Source organism: Sorex fumeus, unplaced genomic scaffold, assembly GCF_029834395.1.
Source record: "Sorex fumeus unplaced genomic scaffold, SorFum_2.1 ptg000025l, whole genome shotgun sequence".
Classification (NCBI taxonomy): Eukaryota; Metazoa; Chordata; class Mammalia; order Eulipotyphla; family Soricidae; genus Sorex; species Sorex fumeus.
Window position 1 is genome coordinate 1,960,171 of NW_026606082.1, and position 25,331 is coordinate 1,985,501.

Genomic DNA, 25,331 nt, shown 5'->3' on the forward strand with positions numbered 1-25,331 from the left:
CTTTAGGATTTACAGAGCTGTTTGCTAGTAGTTGAGCCTTCAGTGTTATTTATTTCCGTTATTGAGCTTAGTGGACTTCTTTGCTACTTTCCCACTGAATTTGTCCTGCTCCTCCTGGAGGTCAGTACTGTGGAACTGGGTCACGCGGAGCACAGGCTCCTTCCCTAAGAAGGGTCCAAAGTTTTCAGCCCCAAGACAGATGTACCTGTGACTTCCGACCGCTTGCCTTCTCTTCCAAGATTGACCTGGGAATAACGTTCACAGCTTTTAAAAAGTTGTAGAGAGTAAGAGAAAGAGGGGGCCTGTGAGATAGTACATCATGTAGGGTACTTGCCTCGCTTGTGACGGACCATAGTTTGATCCCCAGCACTCCATTTGGCCCCCTGGGCACAGAACCAAGAATAAACCCTGAGCACTGTCTGGTGTGACCTCCCTAAATAAATAAGAGAAAGAAGGAAAAAAAAGAGAAATGTAGGAAGCGGAATATTTCACAGATTCCATAGAAATCATATGAGACACACAAAGTAATACTGGTCTGGTTAAGGATGGATGGAGTAATCTACAGATAAGCGTCTGGGCCTGTCTCAATGATAGTAGCACCTATTATTATTGTTACAATTATTGTCTAAATCACAACTCGTTTTTGAGACTGGAATAGAAAAGTTGGTTGTATGCTTGAAACTCATTAAAAGTATTTTAAATTATGGAGCTCTTTTTTTTTTTAAAGACCCTTACAGACATCTCATACTATTCATAACAAGCAATACAAAATAAATGATCTACCATGTACCTGTGGGGCAGGCTTAAGTGGTTGTGGGAAGCTTCAAAATAATGTTGGTGGGATTGGTGTTGAAGTATTGAATGTAATTAATTATTGTGAACAACTTTATGAAAATAACATTTAAAAAAATCTGACTTCTGGTGATGAGAGGGAGGGAGGGAGGGAGGGAGAGAGAGGGACAGTACAGCGGGTAGGGGTACTTGCCTTGCATGCAGTCAACCTAGGTTTGTTCCCTGGCATCCCATATGGTCTCCTGAGCACCACCAGGAATAATTCCTGATCACAGAGCCAGGAGTAACCTTTGAGCAATGCCAGGTGTGGCCCAAATGGCCCCACACCCCAAAAAGAAAGAAAAGTCAGAGCATCTTAGAGGACATGCAATATACACATTGAAACGAGGTTAGTTGGTGTGAGGAGAGCAGTTACCCAACAGCTAATGAATATTTCACTTACTTAATTTATTAAATTTTTCTGTTTGTTTTTGGGTCACACTGTGTGGCACTCAGGACTTACTCATCGCTCTGCACTCAGGGATCCCTTGCTTGCCAAACTATCACTCCAGCCCCGATTTATTGCGTTTATTATATGCAAACACCAGGATGATCTCCTTGGTGCCAGATACCTCCTTGGCTTCCGGTAATCTTGCAAACAAAACAGATATGGTCCCCGCCGTGGTAGTGCATTCAGACTGAGGAAGTGGAACAGATGTCCAATGACGGTACAACACCGAACAGAAAGCAGTTAAGGTAGCAGGAGCCTTCTCAAAGGATCAGAAGCATTGGTCTTTGATCCTTCTTTCCGTTCACATGACTGGTGGTGGTGGGAGTGGGGGTGCATTCTTGTACGTTATAATTCTAGTACATGTATCATTCGTGTACATTCCTCAACCAGGGAGTCTCTGGAACCCGTCCCGGTGCTTCTGCATCTTGTTTTGGTTTGTAGCTTCACACATCTTCTGGATGAAGCACGCATGGAGAACGGATTAGGCAGGATTCTCCAGCAGCTGTTGTTGCTGGCATCTGAGAAGCGGGATGCGCACAAGCACAGAAGGCCTCGTGGGGAAGCTCTCAGGATGCGTGAAATAACTCCCACCAGCTATGGGGTCGGGTGGCCCGCAGCTGCGGCGGAGAGCTCAGGGTGTCTGTCAATGGACTCTGCTCCTCTGGAATCAGGAAGTCATCTCTCAGGCTGAAGGACCTACCTATTTGCTCTCTGTAGTCAAGACCGGCTATTACCGAGGAAGTACGTGTAGCTCTAAGACTGCATTTAAGTGGCCAATTTTAAGAAGTCAACGCACAACTTTGTGGAATGCATGACCACCACCACAGGTCACATTGACTCATAATCTTTTGGCAACAGCGGTTCTGGAGGTTTCTCCACTTGGGGGACCTCTGGCAATATCTGGCAACGTCTTGGGTGTAGTGTTACTGTCTAGAAAACGCTAGCAAGGCCTGGAATGGGACGATCCTTTAAAGTCCAGAGCAAATCCGCCACCCCCCCCAAAAAAAATCAAACAACAATCCCATGACGTGATCACACAAAATAGTCTGGTCTTGGCACACCTGGCAATGCTCAGGGCTTATTCTTGGCTCGACACCCAGGGATTTGTGTGTGTGTGTGTGTGTGTGTGTGTGTGTATGGAGGGGTGCTGGGGACTAAACCTGGATCAGCCATATGCAAGGCAGGTAAGTGTCCTACCTCCTGTGCTACCCAGGTGTGTGTGTGTGTTTGTGTGTGTGTGTGTGTGTGTGTATGGGGGTATTGAGGACTGAACCTGGATCAGCAGTGTGCAAGGCAGATAAGTGCCCTACCTGCTATATTATCCAGGTGTGTATAAGTGTGTGTGTAGCTGTGTGCAAGGTAGGTAAGTGTCCTACCTGCTGTGCTCTCCATGTGTGTGTGTGTGTGTGTATTGTGTGTATGCGTGTGTGTGTGTGCATGGGGTGCCGGGGACTGAGCCCGGATCAGCCGAGTGCAAGGCAGGTAAGTGACTACCTGCTGTGCTCTCCAGGTGTGTGTGTGTGTGTGTGTGTGTGTGTTGTGGGTATGCGTGCGTGTGTGTGCATGGGGGTGCCGGGGACTGAGCCCGGATCAGCCGTGTGCAAGGCAGGTAAGTGACTACCTGCTGCGCTCTCCAGGTGTGTGTGTGTGTGTGTGTGTGTTGTGGGTATGCGTGCGTGTGTGTGCATGGGGTGCCGGGGACTGAGCCCGGATCAGCCGTGTGCAAGGCAGGTAAGTGACTACCTGCTGTGCTCTCCAGGTGTGTGTGTGTGTGTTGTGGGTATGCGTGCGTGTGTGTGCATGGGGTGCCGGGGACTGAGCCCGGATCAGCCGTGGGCAAGGCAGGTAGGGGCCTACCTGCTGTGTTATCTGTGTGTGTGTGTGTGTGTGTGTGCGTGTATTATAGGGTGCTGGGGACTGAACCCGGATCAGCCGTGTGCAAGGCAGGTAAGTGACTACCTGCTGTGCTCTCCAGGTGTGTGTGTGTGTGTTGTGTGTATGCGTGTGCGTGCATGGGGTGGCGGGGACTGAGCCCGGATCAGCCGTGTGCAAGGCAGGTAAGTGACTACCTGCTGTGCTCTCCAGGTGTGTGTGTGTGTGTTGTGGGTATGCGTGCGTGTGTGTGCATGGGGTGCCGGGGACTGAGCCCGGATCAGCCGTGTGCAAGGCAGGTAGGCGCCTACCTGCTGTGTTATCTGTGTGTGTGTATGCGTGTGTGTGTGTGTGCATGGGGTGCTGGGACTGAACCCGGATCAGCCGAGTGCAAGGCAGGTAAGTGTCCTACCTGCTGTGCTCTCCAGGTGTGTGTGTGTGTGTTGTGGGTATGCGTGCGTGCGTGTGCATGGGGTGCCGGGGGCTGAGCCCGGATCAGCCGTGGGCAAGGCAGGTCGGCGCCGACCCGCGCGCTCTCCAGGCCCCGGGTGGTCCGAAAACGAGCCCCCGCCAGCCGAGCAACCCGGCGGTGCGGCTCTGCGGGCCCCAGGGTGGGTGTCCCACCCGCCGGCCCGGGCTCTCGGTCCCGGCCGCCCGGATCGCCCTCCCGCGGTCCCGTCTCAGGCCGTTTCCCGACCGCGCTTGCTCCTTCCTCCCCCTTCCCGGTGCCACTTCCGAAGCGGCCTCGGCCCGGGACCCCGGGGCGGGCGCGGGGCGGGGCGCGGGGCGGGGCGCGGGCGGGACCATCGGGCGCGGCGGGCGCGGGGGGGGTCGCGGCGCCCCCGGCGGGGCCGGGCCGGGGCGGGCGGCGGGCGCGGGCGCGGGGCGGGCGGGGGGCCGGCCGGGGTTCGAGCGCGCTGGCGCGGCGGGCCGGGCGCGGGGCGGGGGCGGCGCGGGGCGGGGGCGGCGCGGGGCGGGGGCGGCCGGGGCTCCCCCGCGCGCAGTGGCCGGTGGCTCGTCCCGCGCGCGCCCGGGGCCGGGCAGTTGGGGCCGCGGCGGGCGGCGGGCGGGCGGGCGGAGCGCGGCGCGGCGCGGGTGGGCGCGGGTGGGCGCGGGCGGGCGCGGCGGGCGCGGCGGGGTGGGCGCGGCCGACCCGTGCCCGAGGCGGCCCGCGGGCCCCACGCCGGCGCGCCCCTCGCTCCCCGCGGCCCGCTCGGCCCGCGCCCGTGCCTGGGTCTGGGCGGGCGGTGGGCGGGCGGCGGCGGCGACCCCCGCGGCTCGGGCGGGCCGGGCAGGGCCGGGCAGCGCAGGGCGGGCCGAGGGGGCCCCGGGGCTCCGCGCCATGTCCGCGGCCAGCGACGCGGGCGGCCACTTCCCCCTGCACCTCCTGGTCTGGAACAACGACTACCGGCAGCTGGAGAAGCAGCTGCGGGGCCAGGTGAGGGGCGGGCGGGGGGCGACCCGGGGGGCGGGGCGGGGCGGGGGCGACCCCGGGAGGGGGCCCGCGGGGTCCCCCCGCCCCCCGATCCCGGCCCCGACCCTCCGCCCGCCGCGGACCCCGCGGACCCCGCACACCCGGGGCGCTCTGCGGGCGGGGGCGGGGGCGGGGGTGGTGGGCGGGGGGCGTCGAGGACGAGGATGAGGAGGGTCCGAGTCGGGCCCCGTGCCCTGCGCTCTCCCTCCCCGCGACCTCTCCGGGCCTTTCCAAGCCCCCCGCGGGGGTGGGAGTCTGCCCTTTGGGGGAGAAGGGAAGGGGTCGTGTGTGTGTGTGTGTGTGTGTGTGTGTGTGTGTGTGTGTGTGTGTGTGTGTGGGGTGGTGGTGGTGTTGGGGGGCGTCTCTCCCCGGCAACGCGCGTCGCTGCAAGGTCGCCCACCCAGCCGGCCGCCAGGACCGGGCCCCGGAGCCGGTTAGCATCAGCCTCAGCATCAGCATCACCTGGTACCCACCGCCCTCCCCCCCCCCCCCCAAGCCGGCTAGCATCAGCATCAGCATCAGCATCACCCGGTTCCCACCCGCCCCCCTGGGCAGAGGCGGGAGGGTGCCCACGCGCGCCCCTCTCCCACCGCCCCCCCCCACCCCCGCGTTTTCCAGAGCGCGGCTTTGCTTGGGTGGGGAGGCTCGGCTCCTTGGCTCCGGCTCGCCCCGTGACCTTGGGCAAGGACCCGCTGGGTTGGAGCCCTCGGAGGAGCTGAATGTTGCTGCCCCCCCCAATGCTCGGCCAACACGGTCCTTGCCCGGCTCCCTAGTGTTGGTTCTGGGGCCCGGCCCAGATGCAAGCCTCTGCAGCCCTTAGGGGGGGGGCGGGCACAGCGGCAGCGCTGGAGAATGGCAGGATCCTTCAAGCCCCTTCCTCTCTTAAAGGTGCTTTCCGGCCCCTCTGACTTCGGGGCCACCTCCTTAGAGCAGTGGTTCTCCGGGGGTCGTGGGTTGGCCGTAGTCTCGGATGTGGCAGGGGTACTATAGGCCTCCAGTGGGTAAGCCTGGGCATGGCTGTGGGGCAAAGACCCCCTCCTTGCCCCCTGCTCTCCCTTCCTCCGTCAAGAATTACCTGGTTCCAGATAGCAGTACTTTAGTGTCGAACCCCACAATTCTGGAAGGTGTTGATGACCTCGAGTTACAAATGAAGGCAGCAGTTGGGATAAGTCCCTGTCGGTGCCATGGTACAGCGGGGGAGGGCTTTTGTCTTTGCATGAGGTCAAGCGGGGTTCAATCCCTGGGACCCCATAGGATGTCCCCCCTCTCCGTCAGGAGGGACCCCTGAGCACAGAGACCAAAGTAAACCCTGAGCACCGCTGGGTGTGGCCCAGAAACAAGACAGAAAAAAAAGAATAAGTCTTTTGTCATTATTTCATGCGATGTTGATGTCATTTCATTCCACGCACTCAAAGCCCTGGGGTTTCGAATGGCTCAAACCCGACATTTTGATTGTGGAGAAAGTTCAGGGGGAAAGGAACATGGTTGTCGTGGTTTTTGATGGGCAGAAATGGAGCAAGGTCAGGTCAGCATCCCCCCCACGTGTCCGTCCCCCCCTTGGTGGACAGTGCATCGCCTGCTCACACCTTGCCTTGTTTCCTTGACGGTTTGCTGAACGGCCGCAGTCCTCTGTCTTCCTTCGAATCGCTGAATAAACTTTTCTTGTCAGAGTCACTGGTGTCCGTGAGATCATGCCCGGAGGGTGAGTGGTCCACCCCCTGTCGTGGACCTGCTGGCTTAATTCCCTTTTCTCACTGCACTCGGCTCCACCCTCCATCCTCTGCTCTGAGCTCCAGCGTTGAGTCTCACCTCGGACCCGTGTCTGGACGGCTCTGGCGTTTTGGCCTTCAGCGGCGTCGTGCATCTGCACTTCCTCACTCTTCTTGCGAAACACCTCGAGCAAGTACAAGGCCAGGCGCGGCACGAAGACCCTCTTTGCCAGTGAGGTTCGCCGTGGTCCACAGGCCCTCTGAGTGCCAGTTTCTGGAAACAGCGGGTGTTCTGTTCCTTGGAGGTGAGGGCCAGCCTTCAGATGAAATGCAGTTTTTCTTTATGGAAGACCTCGTTGGAGGAGAACAAAGCCTTGGTTTATAATCATCTCCGCCGTGGCCTAGTTGCGTGATTGATCTCTCCCCAGCCTGCTGTGGTGAAAAAAAGTCTTCATTGAAGGGCCTCTGTGCTGTTTACCTTGAAATGTGCCGGACAGTGTTGGTGATAAGGGAATTATCCATTTGAGAAGGAAGCCGGTTTTCTGAGTCGGTTCTGAATGCCCAGGAGGGCAGGGAGAGGAATATTCAAATCTGCCCATTCCTTGGCACTGACTTGGTTATTGCCTCTCACCGTGGACCTTACAGCTGGTAGATGTGTCCCAGTATTCCAGTTACTATCGAGTCAGAGGGGGCTGGTTGATGTTCAGTGAAGAATTTCTTTTTTTTTTCCTTCCCCTTTTTTGGTGTTTTGAGTCACACCTGGTGATGCTCGGGTTACTCCTGGCTCTGCGCTCAGAAATGACTCCTGGCCGTGCTCGGGGGGCCATTTGGAATGCCAGGGATCGAACCTGGGTCAGCCGCGTGCAGGGCAGGTGCCCTCCCCGCCGACCTCTTGCTCCGGCCTGGTAAGGAATTTCTTGGTGGTGCAGCTCGACTCTCCTCGGCCCGTGATCTGATTTTAAGAGGTCAGGGGTTGAGGTGGGGACTGGCTCGGGCCTGCCGGCGCCCTGCAGGTGTCCGGGTCTGTGCTGGCAGCGATCCTGGGTTTGGTCTCGTTTGCTCTGCTCTTACAGGCTTGACATCGTGGGGCTGATGTTGCGGCGGTCCTGGTGGTGGTGGCGAAGGACGGTGCGGGTGTCAGGGATCGAACCTGGGGCCTTGTCTCATACATGCAAGGCATGTGCTCTGCTGCTTGAGCCAGCTCCTCAGAACTTCTTGCTTTCTTGCTTTTGGGACGAAACCGGGTCGAGCTCTGGGGACCATGCGGGGGCCTGGGGCTCGAACTCAGCCTCCCAAGCGCAAAGCTGCGTTGCAGCCGTTGACGCCGTCTCCCTGCCCCTCTCCTCCCCCGTCCCAGTTCTCTCCCCTTCTGTGGGGTTGCTGTCCTCCTTGCAGTGTGGGGGTAGCACATTGGGTCACACGCTGGGCTGCGTGCCGGAGAGCCTGTAGGGGTGCTGCTGAGGGCTCGTGGGCAGTGCTGAGGGCTTGGCCTGATGCCCTCACACTGGCAAGCCACGTTTGGCGCCATCTCCCCGGGCGGGGCCCCGGTGTGCGTGTTTCGACTCGCACCAGCTCTGTGGGTTGAGGGCTGTTGGGATTCCCATTTTACAGATGAGGAAACCGATCCAGAGAGAGCCGCGGCCTTTCGTCAGTCAGCGGCACGCCACGTTGTGTTCTGGTCCAGAGCGAGTCGTTGGACTGTCGAAAGGCCCGACTCTATCCTGACCCCATTTCCATTTGCAACATGGATGGTCCCTGACTTGTGCCGGTTGGAGTGAGGAGTTTTGTTGTTGGCGATGGTAATGCACAAGTGATGGTGTTCAGTAGGAACCTGCTTCTTTCCTGGTATCGATGGTCCTGTACGCCCTTGTGATGCTGGGCAAGGACCTTTGGCCGGCGCGCTCGTGAGTTTGCAGTTCTTCGGGTGGTGTGTTTTGAGTTTCCTCATCTCCTCTTGCCCGTAAAAATGACCGCCTCGTGTCTTTTGGTTTCGGGGTGTTCAGCCCTTGATCATGAAGTAGGCTTCCCAAGTGTTGGCGGGTTTCGCCAGGGTTCCACTAATGCCCTTACTCTGAGCGTGCTTGAAGTGGGATGAGGGGCTGTGTTTTGTGCGGTTTGGTGTTGCAGGAACTGGGGGGCCCAGAGCAGGTCATCTGGCGGGACATCCGGTTTACCGCCTCTCTGGCCCCTTCTGTGCCTTTCGACTTAGGATGGCCTTGACTGAGTGCGGACCCCGTAAAAGCACCTCCTCGTCTTGGGATGGCGGAGCATGAGGCGGCGGACAGACTGGAAGCGCGGGCACCTGGCAGTGCGCATCCCTGTTCCCCGAATTGTTGCTGTTGTTCCGATCGTTCTGGAAGTTTCGACTCTGCCGTTCGTTCCAGTTTTCCCACATGGAACACATAATTAAAAACAAAACTTGCCGGCGCTCTCGCAATAAACCCGGCTGCTCTGCTTTGGGCTTGGCGTGCCAGGCAGCCCCTGCCGTCCCTTTCTCCTCGTCACCCGTGATCGGGTGAGACGGGACGCATGCACGCAGGTTGCTGGAAGGATTCCGTGTCGTTCTAGGAACCGCCGCACGGAATGAGTCACGGTTACCCAGATGGAGGGAAGCACATGTTGGAGAGAGAGAGAGAGACAGAGAGAGAGTGTGTGTGTGTGTGTGTGTGTGTGTGTGTGTGTGTTTGCGTGCGTGTGTGTGCGAGCTCCCACTCCACTATGCGCTCTCCTTGCCAACCGTGGGACTGTTTCAGGCTTGCAGTGTTTGTTCAGCAGAAGCACTTCATTAAGTGCCTCTTAGCCCATCAACTTGGCCGCCTTCGACTCTTCGGCAAGGGCCTTTGAAGTTGGTGGGGAGATGGGAACGATTTGTGTTCTGGTGAAGTCACTGAGCCCGAGAGGCCGCGACACGCGGTCAGCTCACGGGTGCTGCGAGGGCCGTGGGCGTGGTGGGATGAAGTGGGCCGGGGACCTTCCTGGTGGGCGCGGGGGGGCGGGGGTTGGGGTCACTCACACAGCCTCGTTTGCCAGAGCCAGCGGGGGAAATCCCAAGGTCCAGGCGAGGGGATTCAGGCAGCAGCAGGCCTGGAGCCTGGTAAGGCAGCTGCCCCGGGGTTCTGAGCCCAGCCCGGGCCAGGCCGGGTAGCCCTACTGGGCTCACGATCGGGCTCACGCTACTTGGCCCGAGCTGGGCGTCCCGGTTGAAGTACCGACGCTGAGCCAATTGCCCCAGGTACCTGGGGCTCAGGCAGGGGCCGGGTTGGGGGTTGGGGCGCACTGGAGCGAGGGGGGTTAGCTCCTCCCGACTGCTGAGAGCCCGAAGGGTCCCCCGCCGCCCCGTGTCCCCCGGGAGGCAGCTGTGATGGTCTCTGAAGCGTGACCCGCGTGCTCGGGACCCAGCTGGCTGGCTGGCAGCCGGCGTTCGGGGCCTGGCCTTTTATGGGCAGCGCGGGAGAGTGGGGGACGGCGGTGGGAGTGAGGGGGGCCCGGAGCAGCAGCCGGAAGGGAACCTCGCGGAAAGCTCTTCCTTTTCTTCTTTGGGGGGACTCGAGGTTCGCTCAAATCAAAGCAGGGGTTTGGTTTGGCTTTATTCGTTTATTTTTTGTCTTGGCGTTTGGGCCACACTTGGGGTTCCCCGGGCCTGTTCCTGGGCTGGGGAGGCCGTGTCCCTGCCAGGCCTGCAAGTGCCTGACCGCCTGTGCCCTCCCTCAGGCCCACCTGAGCCCCACTTCGCACGGTGCCCAGGTTGGGGAGAAGGGGCCAGCTTGCCTGGGGCCGGCCGCGTGGGTGTGCGATGCGGGGTGCTGGGCTCGCTCTCCTCATTCTCCTCCGCACCTCTGCGGGCTCCCGCCGCGCTGCGGGCCTTGGCCCTGGGCTAGAGCTCGGCCAGGTGGGCGGACCGGATTGTTCCCTGTCGACAGGGCAGCGGGCCGGCGCTCAGGGAAGTTGCGCGGCTCCCCAGCGGTAAAGTGTTGGAGGGAGGAGGCTGACGTGGTGTTCCGGATCTCCAGAACCATCTCTGTTCAGCCCCAGAACGTTCCGGATCCTCCGGGGCTCTGTCTGGTGGGACTGGGGGGTTTGTAGGCCACGCGCTGCCAGGGAGCGAACCTGAGTCCACCCCAGCGCTCGCCCCTGCTTCTGGAAGTCGCCTTGGCTTTGTCCGTCCCAGCCCGTGGGAAGTGGTAGAAATTTGCATTTCTCTTGGTGGTCAGAGATTTCGAGCGACTTTCCACATGGGTCCCGTGTCTGTCTTTTGCCCCCTTGGAAGCTGGGCATTTTATATTTGGTAAGTGACAGTGCTGGGTGCTGGGGGTGGGGTGCTGGGGGCAGGTGGCACTCCCTGCGGTGCTCAGGAACCTGCGGTGCCCGGGAGTGGAGCTGCGCTTCCGCCTTGGAAGCCGCCTGCCCTGCACTTGCTGTTCTTCGCTTCAAACTTGACTCCTGGCTCCCATGTGGGGTCGCTCAGGGCGATGCTTAGGACGCGGCGGGTTACCTGGCGCTGAACTGGTGCCCCTGCCGGCAAGCAAGTCTTCAGCCTCCTGCTCCCTCCCTCTTCCCCTACTTGTGTTTCCTTTTCTTTTTAAAAAATTTTTTTGGTATCGCATCACCGTGAGCTAGACCCTTGCCGAGCTGTTCATGATCGAGCTGCAGTCGTGCAGTGTTCCAGCACCCGGTCCCTCCACCAGCGTACGTTGCCCACCACCAATGTTCCCAGTTTCCCTTCCACCCTCCTTCCCCCAACTCCCCCAGCTGGCCTCTGTGGAACGCGCCCCCCCCCCCCCCCCCTTTTGGGCATTCCCACTTGTGTTTCCAACGCTTAGCAGTGCCGGGAGCAGGGGCAGTGTTTGGGATGGCTCTCGAGGCCTTGGCGATGCTAGGCATTTGCTCCGTCACCTGTGTGGTCCTCCCTTGACCAAGGTTCTTCTTTGCCTTTTTATTCATTCCCTAGCAGTAAAAATTCTTCGCTGAGCCTGGATGCCAGCCTCTTGTCAGATAGGTCACTTGCAGACACTTTCTCCCAGTGTTGTCCTTGTTGTGTTGGGGGCCAACGCTGATGGCGCTGCGGGGCGGCATGTGTTAGGGATCAAGTCCCCAGGGCCCCCCACCCACAGATCTCCCTTCTCCCTCATCCCTGCTGCCCAGGGCTCTCTTTGCTCTATGATATCACTTGATGTATGTAGGAAGTCTCATTCTGATGAAATGCAATTTCTCGTGATTTCCTTTCGTGATCAGTGCTCTTGGCATTGGATTTAGGAAGGTTCTGCCGAGTTCGTGTTCACAAAGATCTATTTCTGTTTCCTTCTAGGAGTTTTGTTGTTTCAGTGCCTGGATTTGTGTTACTTGTTTTATGGTTAACTGTGAGCTAATTGTAATGTATGGTCTTTGCAAAATGACGTGATTTTGCGCCGTGTGCTGAACGATTTTTTTTTTCTTTTCCCATTGAATTACTTTGACACCCTTGTGGAAAATCAGCTGACCGTGGATGTGTAAGTTTATTTTGGGATTTCAAATTGTATCCCACTAATTTGCATGCCTGTCCTTACCCCAGCAGCACAGGCCTAGTTGCTGTGGTTTTGTGTACTGAGTTTTGAAGATCAGGAAGTGTGATTTTGCTTCAAGATAATCTTGGCTATTTTGGGTTTTCTACATTTCCATAGGAATTTTCGGTGATCTTGTCAGTATCTGAGAAAAGTTAGCTGGACTTCCGGTAGGACTGATCCTCCCCGAGCCAGTCTGGGGAGCGTTGCCATTGTGACACGGGGTCTTCCTACCTTAAACGTGTTTTTCATTCACATTTCAAATCTTTAGCAGCTTCTTGTAGTTTCAGAGTATGTGATATGTTTATTTGGCTATTTATTTTTTACTGTTTGGTCTGGTGATTGTTATTGTCAGTGGCAAGTATTAGAAGGAAGACTGATCTTTGTTTGTGGTGACCTTGTGTCCAAAGGCCTCTTGATCTGGTTTATTGGTTCTAAATGTTTCTTAGTCAGCATTTTCTATGTATGAATCATGTCATCTGTGTGTGTGTGTGTGTGTGTGTGTGTGTGTTGGAGGGCGCACCTGGCAGTGTTCAGGGGTTGCTCCTGGCTCTGCACTCGGGGATCATTCTTACAGTGCTCTGGGGAACCATGTGGTGTGGGGGATCGAACCCTTGGTGGCTGCTTGCAAGGCAAACACCTTACCTCTCTATCATTTTTCCAGCCCCTAAAATGCATTTTCAGAGAAGTATTATCATATTGACAGCACTCTAAAATCGTCTGCAAAAGCTCCTACGGCAGCTTCCATCGGAGAAACTCTGCATGTCTGCAGAGCCAGGGGTCCTGCAAGGAGGGTCAGGTCAGGAAGGGTTTGAAGACTCAGTGCCGGGTGTGTCAGGCTGGGGGGAGCAAGCCCCCCGCTCTGTGTGTGCATTTCTGCACCAGCGGTCAGTGCCTGTTGGGCCCGCACTTCGTCTGTTGGACCCAGGAGGTTGCCCCCATGACCCTTGTGGCCCGGGTCGTAGCACCATGAACGGCGTTTGGGTGGGAAGCCGCTAGAGGAAGTCACTTTTTTTCTGACCTAAACGATCTTCTGGACTTTCAGTTTTGATCACGGTCTCGCACTTCCTCTTCCACCCTCGAGTCTGCTTGAGAAATCCCCCAGGTTTCTTGGGACGGATGGGAGTCTTGCATTTCCTGGAAGCCGCCAGCCTTGCCAGGACCTCACCCCAAATGCCCTTGCAAGTTGAGAGTGCTCGAGAGCCCGCCAGCGTTTCTTCCTAAGGCCCTCAGAAGTGTAGGCAAAGGAGCTTGCATTTTTTTTTTCAGCCCGGAGATCTGTATTTCTTTTCTTTTTCTTTGCTTTTTGGGTCACACCCAGAGATGCTCAGGGGTTCCTCCTGGTTCTGCACTCAGAAATCACTCCTGGTGGTACTCGGGGGACCATGTGGGATCCTGGGAATTGAACACGCGTTGGCCATGTGCAAGGCAGATGCTCTACCCACTGTACTATTGCTCCAGCCTGGGAGATTTGTGTTTTCGGATGTCAAAGTATTCTTTCGTGTGTGTGTGTGAGTGCGTGCAGATGCGTGTGTATACTTCGTTTTTGGCGTGTGACTGCAGTTTTCTTTCTCATGCTGCATGCCTGCCGCCTTTCAGGCACGCGCCTGCCTTGGCTCTAATTGACTGATCTCCCGCAGAACGTGGAGGCGGTGGACCCTCGGGGCCGGACCTTACTGCATCTCGCCGTCTCTCTGGGACATTTGGAATCTGCTCGAGTCTTGCTCCGACATAAAGCAGACGTCACCAAAGAAAACCACGAGGGATGGACAGGCAAGTGGCGTCAAGGGTGCGTCAGAGCCGCTTCCTGGTCTCTCTCTGAGCCGAGGCCGGTCTCTGTCCTCGGTGTCTACCTTCGGACGCTCTCCTGGGGCGGGGACCAGGACGGGGCGACCAGGGCAGTGGTGCCTCTGGCTCATCTGGGTGCTGGGTCCCAAGCCCTCGCGTGCGGTGACCCCTCTCCCAGTTGGTCGCTCCCGCTGTTCCCCCTTGGGTGAGTGGGGGGGGGTGAGAGTCCCTCCAGGGAGATGACGGCCGCCCCTGGGACTCCCCAGGGGAGGGCCACAATCCAGAGGGAGGGACGGGCGAGGGATGGGGCGCCGCGCAGCGGCTGAGCACGTCGTGCCTTGCAGTGGGTGCGAGACCCTGGGTTCGGCCCTTGGTAGCTCCAGACAAAGAGGAAAAGGCAGTAAGTGGGACTTGAAGTGACCTGTCCTGGCACTGCACGTTTTGGGTGAAGCTCTGACTGTAGACTGAGCAAGCAGCTACTCAAGCGAGCCCCACTCCCCCCAGCTGATCTCCAGGGGACCCCCACCGCGTGATGGTCCAGTTACCGCCAATTCTCTGGACGTTGTCGGGTGCCAGGGTCCCGTGAAGACAGGCAGGGGGCAAGGGGCCCATGGCTGGGGTTTGATGACGAGGACGAGAGCGTTCTTTCCGCCCGGTGAAGAGTTAGCAGTCCCCGAACCCTGGCCAGGAAAGAGAGCGGTGGCATGCGGCCTCCCCCTGCCCGCTGCTCCTCTGACCCCCAGAGACCCTCGGCCGCCCTGCCCGGGCCCGTCCGGCGACTCAGGCTCTGCTCTCTCGCCCCGCAGTGTTGCACGAGGCCGTGAGTACCGGCGACCCCGAGATGGTGTACGTGGTTCTGCAGCACCGGGACTACCACAACACCTCCATGGCCCTCGAGGGCGTTCCGGAGCTGCTCCAGAAGATCCTGGAGGTATCTGCGAGCCCCCGGCCGGGGTTCCTGGTGGGCGTGAAACGCGGGCGGCGGCTACACGCACATGGGTGCCAGGCGGCGTCGGCCTTCACCTCTCCAGCTTATGCACAGTCCGAGGTCGCCGGCGGGTCGTTCCCAGTCCCCAGTCTTGCCCTTCCAAGCGCCCCTTAAAGTGTCGGGATTCAGATACCTGGCCTGGGCCGTCTTGTCTCAGTGCCTGTCTTTTTCTTTTTTTTTTTTCCCCGTTATTTCCGGGCCTCACCTGGTGGTGCTCAGGGGTCACAGGTGGGACACGGGGGAATGTTTCCCGTGCTGGGCCACGAACCCCTGAACCTCTGCCTCCCCCGGGCTAAGCCTGTGCTCCAGTTCCCAGCGCTGACTCCGGGCCCCGGCCCTGGTCTGCAGAGGCGTGGCCTCCTGATACGGCTCCTGGAGGAGTGTTTGCTGGGTGTCCGTTGCTGGACAGGCTTTCGGGGCCACAGAGGCTCAGGGGCCCATGTGCTGCTTCTCCTGGCCCCTCGCACAGCTCCTGATGCATTCCTTGCCTTATTTCATTGATGGCGACTGGCTTTGGGCGCTGGAGTGCGTCTGTGTGGAAGTATGTGGGCCCAGGACCCTGGGAGATCTTTATTATTTATTTTTGCTTTTTGGGTCACACCAAGCGATGCTCAGGGGTTATTCCTGGCTCTGCACTCAGGAATTACTCCTGGCGGTGCTTGGGGGACCCTATGGGATGCCGGGGATCGAACCCGGGTCGGCCATGTGCAAGGCAAACGCCCTACCCGCTGTGCTATGGCTCCGGCCCAACCCTGAGAGATCTTTAAAAAATTCACTCCCAGGCTCGAGAGACCCTTGGGCTAGCAAGGGACTTTGCATGGTTGTCATGCTGGAGGCCTGGGTTTGGGTCCTGCACCTCCTGAGCCCTAGGCTAGCAAGAAGCCTTGTGTCCTGTTAGGTGTGTGTGGCCCCCAAACCGCCCCCCCCCCCATTTTTTTGTTTGTTTCTTTTGGGTCACCCTAGCAATGCTCAGGGGTCACTCCTGGCTCTGAGCTCAGGAATTACTTCTGGCGGTGCTTGGGGGACCCTGTGGGATGCTGGGGATTGAACTTGGGTCGGCCACATGCAAGGCGAGTATACCCTACCTGCTGTACGATTGCTCCATCCCCCCAATTTTTTTTTTAAGTTTCTGAGGCCAGGGAGATAGTACAGAGACTGTGAGCCCTGGCCCTGCCTGGTCCCTGAACATCTCCAGGTATAGTCCCTGAGCACGGCCAGGTATGACCCTGAGACTCCCGTTAGGAGGATCCTGGCGACCCCCTGAGCCTCTGCCTAAGCAGCGCCACATCCATGCACCCCAGCATTGAGCTGCGCAGCCCTGTTGGGCAAGTACCACGGGGAGTGTCTCCCAGACCCCTGGGCACTGCTCGGGAGGCCTTGGGGGGAAGTAGCTCCCCCCAGGGTCAGGGATTGTTCTGGATGATGATGGTGAAACCTCACTTTCATTTGGGGTTTCAACCTTCTGTTTCCCACATGAGCCATCTTTCTGTCCTTTTCTTTCTGGGCCACACCCAACAGTGCTCAGGAGCTGCTCCTGGCTCTGTGCTCAGGGCTCACTCCTGGCGGTGCTCAGGTCCCACGTGGGATGCTAGATCGGCCACGTGCAAGACAAGTGCCCTCCCCGCTGTCCTGTCTCTGTCCCCACAACCGTCTTCTCAGCCAACCACGCTCAGTAATCAGAAAGCAGAAGCCGGTGGTTCCGTTTTCACGCTTGTTCTCAGCTTATGCCCAGAAGTGATACTTCCTTAGATGATCAGCTCTGCAGTGGTAGCAGAAGCAGTTCTCGAGAAGAACTGACAGCACAGTTACAGAAAGGAACAACTTTTTTTTTTTTTCTTTCTGGATCACACCCGGTGATGCACAGGGGTTCCTCCTGGCTCTGCACTCAGAAATCACTCCTGGCGGTGCTCAGGGGACCCTATGGGATGCTGGGAACCGAACCTGGGTCGGCCGCGTGCAAGGCAAACGCCCGCTCCAGCCCCCGGAACAACTGTTTTAAGTAGAATTCTCTCTGCTTCCTACTTGAGGACTCTTTTTGGGAGGGAGTGTTCCCTGGAGCTATTGGTGGCTTACCTGGGCTGTCCGGCCTTGTCCTGCTGGGGACCGAACCTGGGGCCCCGTTCGTGCCAGACACGCGCTCGAGCCCTTTGACCTGGCTCCTTGGCCCTGTTTGCGAAAAATCAGTTTGAATCTCCGCTCAACCCTGCCTGCAGCCTTTCCTTTTCCGTGCCCTGTGAAGTATGCAACCGCCGTCGCTCCTCCTCTTTCTCCCGGTTGGCGTCTGCAGGCTGGAGATAGCTCACAGGTCTAAGCGTGATTGGGCCGGGCTCCGCCCCTGGCACCCTGCACCCTGCACCCGAGGTTCCCTAGCACTGCCTGGTGTGAACCCGAGGAGGGGAAAACAAGAAAGGGTGTGCGCATGTGCAAAGGTCATGTGGATTTAGTGTTTTCTTATCTCTAGGAGGAAGTGAAAAACATGGCTTGTCCAGTTGACAAAGCTGAAAAAAATGTTGGTTGGTTGGTTGGTTGGTTGGGGGCCCCGCCAGGTTGGTTGCGAGAGCTTATCCCTGGCTCTGTGTTCAGGTGTCTGTCTTGGAGCTGGGGGTTCCTATGCAGTGTTGGGTGTTTCACTGGGGTTGGCTGCGTGCGTGGAAAGTGCCGTAACCACCTCTGGGCCCTGAATTTTGTACAGAGCTCTTCTGGTACCTTCCAGGAGAGCTCATGGTAGCTAAGAAAAGTCAGTCCATGGTAGCTAAGAAAAGTCAGTCTTTTTTTTTTTTCTTCTTTTTGTGTCATACCTGGATGCTCAGGGGTCACTCCTGACTCCTCTCTCAGGAATTACTCTCGGTGGTGCTCTGAAGACCAGATGGGATGTCGGGAATCGAACCCGGGTTGGCTGCACGCAAAGGAAACGCCCTTCCCTCCCGCTGTGCTATCACTCTAGCCCCAAGAAAAGTCCCAGTTCTAAACAGGACTGCTGGGGGCTGTTGGGGGGGGGTGGGGGCTGATTTTCACAGCTGACCGGGCACCGGGGGCGGGGGCAGTCTTGGTGAACTGCAGGGGGAAGGCTGCTTCCTGATGCAGTGACAAACAGGAGGCGCTGTGGGCCCCGAGTGACCCACAGGGAGGAAGCTTCCCAGCCCCCAGCGCTGGTCCGGTCACTGCCCACCGATGAGGTGGGGTTGGAGATGGGCTGGACATTCCCTGTCTTGGCTTCCCCCAGCCCACGCCCCCCGAGACCTGCAGGACCCCCTGCCTGCCCCAGCCGCATCCTGTCCCCTCTCCAGCCTCGTTGCTTGTGGTCACCTCTGTCAGTTTTCTGGACATGACTTGGTGTCGGGGGCAAGAAACCCAAACGGCCCAAGCAGAGGGAAGCGTCTTTCTGCTTTGCTGGGCTGGCGCTTGGTGTCTTTTCTCTCGTCACCCTCCCCACTTCCACACGAAGCCCCGTTCCTGCCCTTCCTGCGTGTGTGTGAAGTTGATCGCGTCAAGGGTTATTTATTTTATTTTATTTTACTTTTTTTTTCTTTTTTGGGTCACACTCGGCGATGCACAGGGGTTACTCCTGGCTCTGCACTCAGTAATGACTCCTGGCAGTGCTCAGGGGACCCTATGGGATGCTGGGAATCGAACCCGGGTCGGCCGCGTGCAAGGCAGACTCCCTACCCGCTGTGCTATTGCTCCAGCCCCAAGGGTAATTTATTTTAACCCTTTGCCCTCCAGGCTCCGGATTTCTACGTGCAGATGAAATGGGAATTCACCAGCTGGGGTGAGTGGCTACGGGCTCGTAATTTATTTCTGTTTCCAAACCCATTTCGCCTTGAATCTAGGAGTATTATCTTTGCTTTGTAAAAGTTACATGTACTCCCCTCCTTCCTCCCGCCTCCTCCTCCACCCCACCAGTTTTGGAAACGCCTGGATAAGAAAAAGGGAAAATATGTACTGGTCACATTTAAGTTCGACTGCTATTACTGCCGTGGGTGATCTCCTTTCCGACTTTTTCTCTCCAGCGTCCATAAATATAAAACACAGAGAGTTTTACTCTTCCCTGTGTTCTGTGTAGCTGACATTGGTCCGTGCGCTTAGCATTTTTTTTCCTTTTTGGGTCACACCTGGCATTGCACAGGGGTTCCTCCTGGCTCATGCACTCAGGAATCACTCCTGGCAGTGCTCGGGGGACCATATAGGATGCTGGGAATCGAACCCGGGGCGGCTGCGTGCAAGGCAGACGCCCTCCCCGCTGTGCTGTTGCTCCAGCCCCCATGTGCTTAGCATTTTTATTTTCTTATATTTCTTTATTTATTGCTTAGTATTTTCAAATGGCGAAGATTCTTGAAGGGGGCTTCACCCAAGTCTATGAACTCATTTTGCTGTAGTATTTTGACGGACTCACATTGTTTCTGCAAAGAGGAAGCTATGACACGAATATTGGAATAGCTGCTTGTTTTTTACCAAAAAAAAACATGCCTTTTGCATAAACGTTATAGAAGGCAAATTGACAGGCGCTCTCATGGATGCTGAACTTCTATTTCTTGCAGATCATATAATAAAAGCCCCACTTACCAGGTTTTCAATCATTTTCGCCTCCAGACTCCCCTTTCTGTTACCTGTAACAGAAGATGTAAATAAATGACCAGAAGGACAGAGCTTCAGGTTCTTCTGCGAAATGTCTGTTAAGTTTTTTCTAATGCACACAACCACTCTGATCTCAAGTTTTGGTCAGAAGCAGTGGATCTTAGATTTGGACATTCGATATGGCGAGTGGTGGCTGTGACAGACGCTGGGCCGCGGCCATATGGCAGGAGGGGCCCGTGTGAGTGAGAAGGGCCGGATGGGCCCCGCGCCCAGCTGGCAGCCAGCAGCAATCATGAACGCTCTCGGGGAATTCATCGCCCGCTTTCTCTGGATATCTGTAAACGGGGGGAAAAAAACCAGACAAAAAGATTCACATCTGAACTTTTTTTTTTTTTTTTTTGCTTTTTGGGTCACACCCAGCGATGCACAGGGGTTATTCCTGGCTCGTGCACTCAGGAATTACTCCTGGCGGTGCCTGGGGGACCATATGGGATGCTGGGAATCGAACCTGGGTCGGCTGCGTGCAAGGCGAACGCCCTACCCGCTGTGCTATCGCTCCAGCCCCTCACATCTGAACTTTTGTACAGAAGATCTGCTGTTCTTGATTAGAGTGGTTTCTTTTTTTTAAAAAAAAAATTGCTTATTTTTATGAGTGACCTCTTAACGCTACTAAACGTGGCAGCCACACCCAGTTGGATCTGAGTCACCGCCTTGCTACTCCTGTCTCTCCCATTCAACTGCGAGCCCTTTTATCCTGCTGGGCCCTCGGCCTTCCTCAGGAGTCCGCTTCTCTTCTCCAGTGCCCTTGGTTTCCAGAATATGCCCGAATGATGTCTGTCGGATCTGGAAGAGTGGTGCCAAGTTGCGTGTTGATATCACCTTGCTGGGATTTGAGAATATGAGCTGGATAAGAGGAAGGCGGAGTTTTATATTTAAGGGAGAAGGTGAGTGGGTCCCATCTTCTCCTCACTGCGCAAATCAAGTGAGAGTGGGGTTTTTTTGAGGTGGGGGGGTGGTGGTGGTGGAAGGGCTTGGGCCCACCAGTGGCATTCAAGTGCTTTTCCTGGCTCTGTGTTCAGATGACCCTTGGTAAGGCCCAAGAGACCGAGCGCGGTGCTGGGACTCAAGCCAGGGCATCCTGAAGTGTCCTCATGCAAGGCCGTACTCCCTGTTCTATCTCTCACCCTCACCGAAAGATTCGTTCAGTTGTTAAGATTTGGGGGGTTGGAGACCACACCCAGTGATGCTTAGGGCTCCTCCTGGTGCTTGGGAAGTGAATTGGGGCCCTAATCCCCGTCCCATCTTTCCTACCCCTTTCTGGGTATTGCTTATTTGTCCAGATCCTTGTTTCCAGAAAAATGTCAATTATTTTAAGGATCTGTCTTCGGGGGAAGATGGCCCGTAGCTTCCTCTGAGCGGTGGAGTAGCCCCTGCCCGCGGCAGCCAGGCCTGTGGGTTTTGTCAGGTGTCGCCTGGGGCCGGGGAGTGGACGGATCTGAGGGGGGGAAGGTGTGCTCTCACCACCGAGCCTTCCTCGAGGGGGCGTCCTCCTCGGCTGGCCCTTCCCTAAGCCCTTGTTCCTGTCCTTAGACAACTGGGCCGAGTTGATGGAGGTCAACCACGACGACAAGGTGGTCACCACCGAGCGCTTCGACCTGTCCCAGGAGATGGAGCGCCTCAGCCTGGACTTGATGAAGCCCAAGAACAGGGAGGTGGAACGGCGGCTCACGAGTCCGGTCATCAACACCAGCCTCGATACGAAAAATATCGCTTTCGAAAGGTACTTCCCCAGGTCCGGCTGTGGCGGTTGGACCCCCGCGCTGCCCTCTGTGACGACACGGCTGTGATAACTGGCAGGTTGGGGGGGGGGGGGGTGGTTTCTGATGGCTTAGGATGAACACCAGTGAGTTTGCCAGCTGATCTCGGTTTTGACCAGACGTAAGCCGTGAGCTGCAGGCTCACACCCTCTGGCAGGCAGCGTGGTTTTTTTTTGTTGTTGTTGTTTGTTTGTTTTGTTTTAACAGTATGTTGGTTAATTCTTGGAGAGTCCTTTTGGGGGGGCCCTTGTTCATGGATTTTCTTTAGGGAGTCTCCGAGCCTCTCCAGGCTCAAACTGTGGAGTTGTGAGTTTGGAAATTTGAATCGATCCCAGTCCTCAAGGAGACTGTGTCAGCACATGAGTCTAGAGGGATTTCACTTGAGTCCAGGCTCGACCGTCGTCAGAGGCCTCTGTGCCAGGGACCACCAGGGGAGACCCACCGCAGAGTCCCTGCGTCTGCCCACCCTCCCCGCCCCCCACACTGGCAGCCTTCAGACGGGGCACAGGGGCTGTCAGGGCTGGATGGATCCTGCCGCTGGCACAGACCCCACCGGGCCCCGGGAGCCCGGCAGCGCCCAAGCGCGTGCCTAGGATGTCACGCCCGGCTCCCCGGAAGCCGCGCCTAGAGCCGAGCTGCCTCCAGGTGCTCGCTCTCCCTCAGCGTCTTCCCCTGGCCGCTCGACGCCTTCTTTGTCCCCCCGTGGAGACGGGTTGGTCGAGCTGAGCGTTCTGTGTTGTGAGCCGTCACTCTCTGCCGTGGTGCTGGGCCCTGCCACGGCGTCAGAGCGGCTGCTGGTGGTGGCAAAGGCCAAGGTGCTGCCCAGCTAGATACCAGCCCCCTCACGTCGGCCCGGGGTGGTCTGCAGGGACGGTCAGGCGCGGGCACCAGCAGGGAGAGCTTGGAAGTGTCCGCAGATGCCCACCTGCTCCAGGAGGGGCCCTCGTGTCGGGCTCGAGGGTGAAGCAGGCGGCCGAGTGGGCCCAGTGGCCGCCGCTGCCTGCCCAGGGTTGCCCGTGGCAATGGGGAGACCTGGCAGCGTGGGCTTGAGGCCCCGCAACCTCTACTATGTCTTTGGCCTGTGGGCTTCCGCACTCCTGGTTCTTGGCTGCCACGGCCCTGGGAGCGAATCTGGGGCCCCTGAGGTCAGCCTGCCCGAGCTGTCCCGGGAAGAGCCTGGGTCCCTTCTGGGCGTGGCAGAGCCGCCCTCATCCTTGGCTTGGTGTCTGGGGCTTGGAGAGAGGCTGGTCGTGGCCGACTGGGGCCCCGCGGACACATCCCCCGCGCATGAGCCTGGCCGTCGGCGTTTGTGTGGTCTGGGGCTTCGCCAGCAGACCCAGCCAACCCTCCTTGTGCAGCGTGGCCGCCAGCGGGTGGCCGAGACCGTGTCTGGAAGACGGCTGCTGTCTGTGCGGTGCTCAGACTTAACTGTGGGATCGGGGAACTGCCCCACCGAGGCTTGGAGGGAGCCCCGCCCCAGGGTGAGGGGTGCCCGGGGTGCCCGGGTGCCGGCCGCTTCTCTTGGGACAGGGGCGTGTGTGGGCGTGAGTGTGGAGCTCGGGCGACTCAGACTGTCGTTCCCGCCTGTCTTTCTTCCCCTCTGCTCCTCGGAGCCGGAGGCTTGGCGTGAGTGTCCCCCGTCCACCCCCCGCATGCGTTCCTGGCCTGCCCCATGGTTGCCGTGTGAACGTGTCTCCCCTCGCCCTGGTCTTCACAGCACACTTCCTGCCACCCGCTGAGCCTGTCTCCAGGCCGCAGGAGGACGTGGTTCTTCCTGGGGGGATCCTCTCCAGGGGGTCAGGCAGAGGGGAGGTGGCCAGAGAGGGGCCTTCTGCCCTCTGCGGAGGCCTCTGACCAGGACCCAGCCGCGAGACTCTGCTTTGGTCGTCGGCTGTTGCAAACAGGGTTTGAGGACTGAGTCGGCACATGGAGGAGGATGCGGAGTCCCGGTGACGGCAGACGGGGGCGTGGCCGAGCAGGGCACTTGGGGTTGGACAGGAGGGAAAGGGCAGCCCTGTTACTTGGTGCCCAGGAAGACTGAGGGTGAGCCGGAGAGCTGACCCCGTCCACCTCAGTGTCACGGAAGACCACGCGCGGATTCTGTCCCGTGGCCCGACCCTGAGTCTCGGCCGGGGCAGATGTGTGTCCCAGAGAGAGTCACGGGACTGAAGCCTGGTGGTCCCCAGGGGCCGTCTCTGGGTTCCCACCACTATGCCGACTGCAGGGGGACTCTGGTTTCTTAATCGGGGACACCCCCTGCCCTGGACGCCCGCAGGGTCAGAGCAGAGGGCTGGTGAGGGGGGCAGACCCCTCAAGCTCGGATGTGACGTCCCAGACAAAAGGGCGGCTGGTGCGAGGGGAGGGCTCCCCGGGAGTGGTGGCGGCCGTCCAGGAGCGGCTCTGAGATAGCCGCAGAGCTTCCTGGCCAGTCCTGGGACTCGGTACCTTTTTTCCAGGGATCTGTTGATTGGAGTAATGGTGTTTTCGGGCCCTTGTCCCAGAGCGCAGCTGCTGTTTTAAAAGCGGATTTCAGAGCTGGAGCTCAGAGCTGGGCCCAAGAACTGCATTCCATATCCTCTCTGCCCCTACCGCCTGTGCCCCACTGTGCCAACTCTGACCGGACGCTGGGCAGGTCCGTCCCTGCAGGGGGCCTGCCAGGTAGGCGGCACGTTCCACTGGCCATCTCCCGGGGAGGAGCCGGAGCCGCTGGGTTAGAACTCCTGGCTTGGCGTGTGGCGGCTTAGGAGATGAGCCGATGCCATCCGTGCCCACGGTGCGAGTGACCCAGACCTCCCCTGGCACCTGACGGTCATCTTCACGCACGTCTCTTAGAGTTGTCCAGTGTCACTGCCCTGGGCACCGATGCTGGCAGCTTCGGTGACGGAGCTAAGGACGGAGGCTTGCAGGCCAGGGCGTGAGGTACAAGCGATCACCGCCTGGGGGTGGGCAGGGGGGTGCCCAGGCCCGCTGGCGTTGGTGACATCCTTTTGCGGACGGCAGCACCTGCGTTTCCAAGTGTCCTTCGCTAACCTAAGCTGGGGGAGAGACTAGAGGCTGCAGGGATGAATCTGAATGGCATGTTGTACATGTGGAAATTTGTGGTGTTCACTTTTTATCAGAACTAAATCCGGATTCTGGGGCTGGAGGACAGATAAAGCAGAAGTTGTTAATGGTTACGAAGCAAAGGTAAAAGGAAACTCTTAAAATAAGATTTAATGTAGCTACTTAGCTTTTATGCAAATGAGGAGTCTGCGGATTTTTTTTTCCTTTTTTTTAATGCATCTGTGTCGTGGAGATGCTCTGGGGAATTCCTACTGCCTAGAGTCTCTTCCTTGGATTTTTGTCTTATTTGACTTTCAGAGAACGAGGAGCCCTTTATTCCCGCCCCGAGAGAGACAGTGTCAGAGAGAAATGAGTTCTTGGTGCCCAGCGGCCTTGGAGCAGTGACACGTCCTTTAATGGTGCAGAAAGATGAAAGAAAAAGGATTAGGCTTGAATATGCGTATTCATCTTTTTTTCTGTTTTTTTCTCCCAAGTGACTCGAGTGGATTTTAAAAGTATAGATCAGCGGCCGGAGAAAAACAGAACCGGGTTTGAGGCGCTTGCCGTGCACGCAGCCAGTGCCGGTTTGAGTGATCCCTGGCACCTGTACGGTCCCCCCGCCCTGCCGGGACTGACCCCTGAGCACAGAGACCCTGAAGTAGCTCCCTGGGCCCCATTTTTGAAGCCCGCCAGATGGTTAGCTGCGAGCACCGGAGCCCCTGGGCTTGGCATCAGTCAGTTGAGAAAATAGTCGTCATAGTGGAGACAAGCGTTGCTGGATGGCCTGGCCTCCTGTCAGCTGGACAGCCTTTCCCGGCCTCTCCTCACTGCAGCCCCCCGGGATTGACGGTTCCGGGTGGCGGTGGGGACAGGCGCTGCAGTGTCCTCTGGTGACCCGAGCGAGCGCAGAACGCTTAGGCCAGGCTCAGCAAGATGCGTTGGCCAGTCATTCCCGGACCTTTGAGCAGGCCTGGCGGGCACAGTCAAATTTGCTGATCACCATGACAGTCCTTTTCCAGACCCCCACTCCCTGCTCCTCCCCCTCGACCCCTCCGCTCCCCGTATTTCCTCGCCCCACTTGGAGAACGTTTGCTCTGGCCGTTCAGAGGATTTTTAGCAGTCGACGGGTGCCCTGTAAACCGTGACTTGCTGGTTTTCCCCTGCACCCTAGGGGTGGAGAGAACTCGATGTCCTTTTTCCTCCTGCCCGGCAGACGGTGGCTCAGTCAGGCCCCTGGGCACCAGAGA

General features: G+C 57.9%; 1 protein-coding gene across 1 annotated transcript in view; it reads left to right on the forward strand.

Moving 5' to 3' along the window:
- The first annotated feature begins 4,460 nt into the window (after positions 1-4,460).
- Positions 4,461-25,331, forward strand: part of ANKRD13A (ankyrin repeat domain 13A) — a 31,840-nt gene continuing 10,969 nt past the window's right edge. Inside the window, exons 1-7 of the mRNA XM_056114482.1 lie at positions 4,461-4,592; positions 13,515-13,647; positions 14,469-14,593; positions 18,374-18,419; positions 20,026-20,169; positions 20,816-21,005; positions 24,162-24,228. Coding sequence (XP_055970457.1) covers positions 4,497-4,592; positions 13,515-13,647; positions 14,469-14,593; positions 18,374-18,419; positions 20,026-20,169; positions 20,816-21,005; positions 24,162-24,228 — 801 coding nt within the window. The 5' untranslated portion in view covers positions 4,461-4,496. The remainder of the gene's footprint in view (positions 4,593-13,514; positions 13,648-14,468; positions 14,594-18,373; positions 18,420-20,025; positions 20,170-20,815; positions 21,006-24,161; positions 24,229-25,331) is intronic.